Source organism: Etheostoma spectabile, chromosome 15, assembly GCF_008692095.1.
Source record: "Etheostoma spectabile isolate EspeVRDwgs_2016 chromosome 15, UIUC_Espe_1.0, whole genome shotgun sequence".
In the NCBI taxonomy this organism is placed as follows: domain Eukaryota; kingdom Metazoa; phylum Chordata; class Actinopteri; order Perciformes; family Percidae; genus Etheostoma; species Etheostoma spectabile.
The window spans coordinates 4998197-5005034 of record NC_045747.1 but is presented as its reverse complement, the minus strand read 5'-3'; the positions used below and the strand labels follow the sequence as shown (position 1 = coordinate 5005034).

The 6838-nt window shown below is 40.9% G+C and overlaps 1 protein-coding gene across 2 annotated transcripts in view; it reads right to left on the bottom strand.

Annotated features, from left to right (window-relative positions):
• Window positions 1–2692: 2692 nt before the first annotated feature.
• sec14l1 (SEC14-like lipid binding 1) overlaps window positions 2693–6838 on the bottom strand; it is a 12581-nt gene continuing 8435 nt past the window's right edge. For both annotated transcript variants that reach the window (XM_032537808.1, XM_032537810.1), the window contains exons 10-16: window positions 6403–6473; window positions 6115–6286; window positions 5351–5485; window positions 4385–4519; window positions 3903–4154; window positions 3559–3737; window positions 2693–3448 (exon numbers count right to left, since the gene is read on the bottom strand). In XM_032537808.1, coding sequence (XP_032393699.1) covers window positions 3343–3448; window positions 3559–3737; window positions 3903–4154; window positions 4385–4519; window positions 5351–5485; window positions 6115–6286; window positions 6403–6473 — 1050 coding nt within the window. In that variant the 3' untranslated portion in view covers window positions 2693–3342. The remainder of the gene's footprint in view (window positions 3449–3558; window positions 3738–3902; window positions 4155–4384; window positions 4520–5350; window positions 5486–6114; window positions 6287–6402; window positions 6474–6838) is intronic.

Sequence of the window (6838 nt, the reverse complement as noted above, 5' to 3'; positions counted from 1 at the left end):
CCCAGTGAACAAGAAGTCTGCGACTATTTCAGCAGCATATTATAAATGCAGTCCTCCTTTTGTGCTCACCAAAGAATTAAGAGATCTACTGTTCTTGCTTGCAGTATTATTAAACATTTAAAATTGACTACTTCTCCAGACTCACATATCACCAGTCAGCCAGCAGTTTATGAGGCAGATTATTATAAGAGAGCAGATTCTTACAGGAATATAGCTGGGGGGAAACTTCAGGCCTGTTTCCACAAATTCCACATAATCTTGTTGATTGCATAATATCTGTGATGTTCAGTGCAAGTAAATGATAACAGTGCTGAGATGTGTGCTTTTCTCTTCATGATTTCTTCATGACAGATTTGCCCCCCAAACTCCTCCAGCCCCACTGGCCAGTCCCTCAAACAGTTATCCAAGCACATTATAGCCTGTGCACAAAGAAATTGATAGCCAGGTTAACACACTTGTCAAATCTAGCTTCTACCAGCTCAGAATTATATCCAGGATCCAGACTTATTAACTGCACAAAGATTTAGAAAATAAAGTCATCCATGCTCTCATTCTCAAGACTCGATTATTGCGACTCCCTATATCTTTTGCATTGTGTTTAAAGCCCTGCATGGTCTCATTCTGAGCTATATTACAGAACATCTATCCCAATGCAGCTAAGCCCCTCAGATCTACAGATCAAGGACTGTTAACCATTCCACCAGCTTGTCGAAAGGTTTTTTGGAGACAGGGCCTTCTCAGTAGCTGCACCAAGACTCTGGAATAGTGTCTCTGAAAATATAACATCAGAATCTCCTTCATCTCCTTTAAAAAGTGTCTAAAGACTCCCTTTAACTCCCTTGCCTGCGATGATTCTTGACATGATTTGCATTCCACATCGATATGCATGAACGTCTGAATGTGTGCAGCACCATGTATTAATGCATGTGTTGAAGTACTAACGTCTTGTGATAGTCTTTTTTTTGTTGCTCAATTACGTTTGTTGAAAAGCACTTCGGCACACACCTGGTTTGTTTTTTAAAGAACTAAATTTGACCTTGACCTTAGATGGTTAGAAATATTATCCATATCCAAACCAACTGACCTGTGCATGATACTCCAGGTTTAAAGCACCACTTTTCTTTTGAAAACATGAGGCAGAATACATTCTATAAAAAAGATCTCAACAACATATGCAGCAGCATTTGTCACAAAACTACAAAGCTGACCGATTCCATGATTAATGCACAACCATATAAGGTTATTGGTAAACTCATATGAGAGTAGTTATGCCAGTGCATATCCACAATTTTGTCCAAATTTTGAATCGATTTAAGCTACCTTATAATCTGGTGTGTGGAAAAGGAACAAGAAAGAAAAACATATTAACTGCTTGTTTACGTTAATGGATAGTTGAAGATTGCAATGCCAGTTTATAGCGATATTCATGGTCCTCAAAGTAGTCTGATGACTGATGTCCTCTTGTGCTACCGTGAGCTTCACATTTGTGATTTGGTACACACGTTCATGTTACCAATGCACAATTGTAATAACTTTATCAAATCATGATTTCTAAGTTCCTGCACACCAATGTGGCCAGTACTTTAGCTCCTTACTAAATATTTCAGAACAATCTGAGTTTTGCAGCTGTGATTACGCCTTGGATGTCAACGTGGAACTCTACTTACAAGTGATAAATTGCAATATTGTAACTCTAATACAACATGAGTGCAGCCCTACAGTCCTGTAGAGATTGAAAACTACACCAAAAAAGACAAGTTTTGTGAAGATCAACCGTTTTTTGTTGCAAATGTGTTTTTAGAGCGATTCTGTGATCAATAACACATAATGTAACCATAAATCATCTCAACACATGGTGGCTGTAGGTCATCTGCCATCCCTCCTTCACAAGGTTGTCTCAGGTCAGCCACACAGGTGGGTACATTATAAGGTGATGCATTATTTAAGAGTATTCAATTGACTTATCAAACTTTGTTACTTGCATAACATACCTTTTTTTGTGGATGCCGTTTAAAAAAAAAAAAGATTCAGCCTTAAATCACATAACTGCTCGGGACGAGGTTTTAATAGCAAATTAGGCCTATCGGTACAAAAGAGGTGCAGCAATTTATGTGGACAATGTGTGTCTTGGGAGGTCATTAGAGCAAGCTGAGTAATTCAGTAAATAAGCTTCAGGCAAAGTCACTACACTTCATTTTTCTAACTACCCTGTCATGCCAGCGTGAAGTCAGGCTCCTTCAGAAAACCTAATCCTCAATCCGATTGACTTTGTGAATTGTGTTGGGATAAGCAGCAGCATGACAAGTTTGCAAACCAAGAAAAAAATACAACACAAAATTCAATTAAGCTTTAGCTGGAAGCATCTGATAAGTTTATGGAAATGCGAGTTTTATGTAAATCAGTTGTCTGCATGGCGCTGTGCCAGATCACAAGGGGCTGCACTGTATTGCATTCAAGTTAGCAGCCTCCGAAAACTCAGCAGCTATGTCTAATAAACCCCAAAACAGCATTACAGTCTCGTGAGTGCACTGCATATTTTAGAAGAGATTTCATATTATCTGTTCACTCTTAACATCTCACCTATTGCAGTAAAAATGATAACCCTCTATACAAGTATTCCAAATTACTACCCCATTGCAACTGCTGTAATTGTTATCTCAAAATGCAGCATAAAGACACACACTCTGGAGACTACATCAATATTAATGCTTGTGATAAATTCTTTATTTAAAACAACTCTTCTTTCAATTTCTTCGAAAACCAGACAAGGTGTGAGTGGAAATGTATGTGCCAAATACACTGCAGATCTGAGAGCAGGTAGTCACAGAGTACACTGACATCTTGTGGATGATGAAAGCAACTTCAGGTACTGAAGCTGTGTGCATTGTGCAGATACTTTTACTTCCAATCTCTCTCATTTCATTTTATGTAGAAACTGCTGCTCTGTGTTAATCCAGCAGATTCATGGACACACATACCTTAACTACAAATCCCCTATTACACATTTGCACTAGGCATTACATTTCTTACTGTACACTTCCTATTATTCTATATAACAAAAAAAAAAATAACAAGTCAGTTATATGGACAGGAAACAACACTATAAATACATAATTCCTTAGAAACAGATCAATGAAACATTACTGTTCCTACCAAAATAATTAATAAAAACATTTATTTATTTATAAACATTTCCATAATACTCTCCTCTCTTTCAATTTACAGATCAAATTGTCATTAAAGAGTGAGAGTATTAGGCTCCCTTTGTTTGGAAGCATAAGGCACAGGTGGAGTAAGATGTCATTAGGTCACTGCTGTCTTTAGACACCTGCTGGGCAGATGCTACCTTGAGACAGTGGAGCTGGCGTGCGATTGGCTAGAGGATGTAGTGGCAGCACTGAGCTGAGAGAAACCACTATGACTAGACTCCAGACTGGTCATGGATCCCCTAGAGAAAAAACAAAACAATATATAACAATGATTTTTGATTTTATTAAAAAATAAAAAAATAAAAATAAAAAAAGAAACAGAAGAAACGCTCAGCACATTAAAACTGACCTGAAGTCATGGGAGCCCAGCACCTCGGTGTAGTACATGATCTTACACTTGTGGGAAGAGACCTGCAGCGAGGCCAGAACGTCATCCACACGTGGCAGGCTGGAGGCGGAGCATGCTGGGGAGCTGTGGAAGCGCCACTGGAGGATGTAGAAGCCGGGCCAGCGGGTTATGTGGGAGCCCTGTTTAAACGGAGAAAAGATGCAAGATCAATATGAGACTGCAAGGGAGAATTTAATTTTATAATATGTATGTATGTATGTATGTATGTATGTATGTATGTATGTATGTATGTTCTATCAAAAAACAAGCCAAAGGGCAGAATAGTGGAGAATGATCTCTCTGACCTGTACACTCTCTCCCTCCTTGCAGGTGAGGGCTTTCTCCACCATGCTGTAGTCCTGGCCCAGCACCCAGCTCCTGTCTATCAGCTGGGCATTAACGGCCCCTGGGGACGTGAGACCATGGGCACCAAGAGTGTCTTTCTTAGGGGGCTGCGGAGCCCTCTTGGAATGGTAGATGTTGAAGATCACATCTCCTTTAGACACGTCGAAGTCCCAGGTGATGACGGAGGAGGCCTCGGTGATCTCGATCAGCATCTGCAGGAGGATGTAATGAGATTAGAAACACAGAACGTCAGACAGCAGGCCATTAATCACATAATTCTCTTGTGCTACAATGTAGAGTTCTTCCAGCAGGTGGCACCCTAATCCACATAATATAATCCATACCTCTTGCCCTCACCTTCATGCACTCTTTGCACAATTAAGGAAACGTGGCTCTTTGATAGATGAGGATTTTAGAGGCGATTTTAAAGCGGAGATCTTACCTCATATGGAGCACCCTTGAAAATACTGGCACTCTTATAGATGGAGTCAGTCAACAGGCGGTTTTCCTCACTCTCCAGCTCTTCTGCTGTCCTGTACAGAGATTTGGGGACCGTACCTCCCTCAGGAATGTCACCCTGGTGAGGGCAGAAGGGAAAGCTCAGGCAATGCCAACAAGTGATAACTCACATGAACATATGTTTTAATGCGAAAATGTCTTTGCTTGTTTGTAAGTAATGCCCAGTCCGGACCAAAGATTTGCGAGGAGACGAGTTGAAACTTGCAGCTACTTGAAACGTGCCGGTCTGCAGCGTCTACACCAATACAACAAGACCAGACAGTGTATCATCTCCAGTGGAACGGCTCTTTGTACTTGCGTGCTAATTTCCGACTTTTTGTAGCTGATATATCACTATGAATGTGATAATGTTAACGCTTGCTACAGTTGCATTTCTATTGATGAATCGGCAAAAAACATTTCATTTATGTAATTCATCAATAGTCATGCTTTGTTCTATCACCGCTTGCTTGACCACATATTGTGCTTGCGGACAGCCGTTGAACCTCCATCTAAAACTCCAGCTGACAGTTACATAGAAATAAAATGGAGTATGGAGAAATTAAATTCTATAGTTTGTAGCTGACTTGACCAGCTGACTTCGCTATTGGCTGTGGAAACAGGTGACGTCTTACATTCTAAAACCAGCCTCTGGAAACTTGACAAGCTGGGTCACAGCAACACCAGCAGTTGGATTGAGTCGAGCCGGTTTAGACCGGTAAGTTTTCCCCGCAACATTCTAAAACGGTTGTCTCGCTGGAATCTTTGGTCTGAACGGGGCTTAAGAGTTGAAAGGAAAGCTAAAGGATACAGCAAACTAAATAAGCTACAGTATGTCAAATCAGGACGAAAAAGGCCTGGTACACATTACGTAAATGGTTAGGACTGCATGCTTTGGACTAAACCTCACCATGGAGTCCCCTCCCAAGAAGTCAGGAATTATTTCTTTGTCAATATAGTCCACCAATCCTCCTGGATCCTGGTAGTCGTTTCCAGCGTAAACAAGGAACTTCTTCCGGGTATTCTCATCAATCAGGGGGCTGACCTTGAAACAAGATACCACAAGTCATCAGAGATCATTAGAGCAATAGCAGGTTATGAACTGTAAAATTCAGTCCATGAATATTTGAATAACATGTTTATGAAATAAACAGGTTATCAGCCAACCTGTTGAGCATCTGTATTTGTTCTTTATATTGATTTTATCATTGTTTATACATTTCACCCTTACAGCTCATGCACTTAACCATTTATTTAATTTTCTATTTTTCAATACAGATTTGTATCTTTCACATCCCCAGGTAGAAACGGTTACAGCCCAAACTTCTGCTTATTATGCCATAACGTTATGCTTTTATTATTGCTTTGAATTTATTTTCCTATATTTGTGTATGACTACTTATCTTTATTTCTTTGCTGAATGCTGTTATTACAAACTATAGCATTGCATAATATTGCTGTAATGTAGCAATGATCAAATTTCCCCAATGAGGATCTGCATATTGCATGGTTGCAATTATCTTCCTCTCCATTTGTATTTGTTTACCATAGGCACGTATTCGCAATATTGCACGCAGCAAGATGCAATCTCTGCCTATGTACTGTCCAACTTCATACATTCTTCCACAATCAGATGAATTAAAAACCACATTAAGTTCAGACATGTATTCTCACCAGGGTCCAGAGCACTGGGAAAACTCTGGGCGCCCTCAGTATGAGCAGGCGACCCAGAGTCTCGGGGTAGTTGGCCTCCACCACCTCGATGATTCTCAGCAGAGCCTTAACACCTGGCCTCCACAGGTGACGCATGTTAAGACCCTCCAGATCCACCAGGCAAGTCCAGCAGCTGACCGACACATTAACAAAAGACATTACACAACTATATGTGCAAGCATGTGTACACCTGATTAGCTGTTAGCCAATGAGACACTGACAGAAAATGGATGGATAAAATGGAGGCACCTAATGGGTCGACCGAAGACTCTGGTGTTTTCTTCACAACGCCTCAGTCCCTCCTCGTTGATGGACAGGACCTGGGTCACATTAAAGTTGTAGCATTAATGGGACTGACAATATTTTTAAGGCCCCGTATCATACTTGCATTTTGGGTTTCTATTAGAACATGTTTACATTAACACATGGATACCGGACCTGGGCCCGACGGGTCCCGGTGGTACCCGCGGGGCCGGGCCTGGACCGATTCTAGAAATTATGGTCGGTTCGGTCACATCAGCGCGATAAGGCATGTTGTATCCTTTAAGAGAGCTAAGTGCATGTGGGTGGGTGTGTGTGGTAAGTGGGCAGAAGAGAAATAGGAAGCAGACGTGACAGAGCAGAGTTGGTGGAACAAGTTTAAGTTTTGTACACAGGGTGTGCAGTGTCCAAAATAAACCCCAGA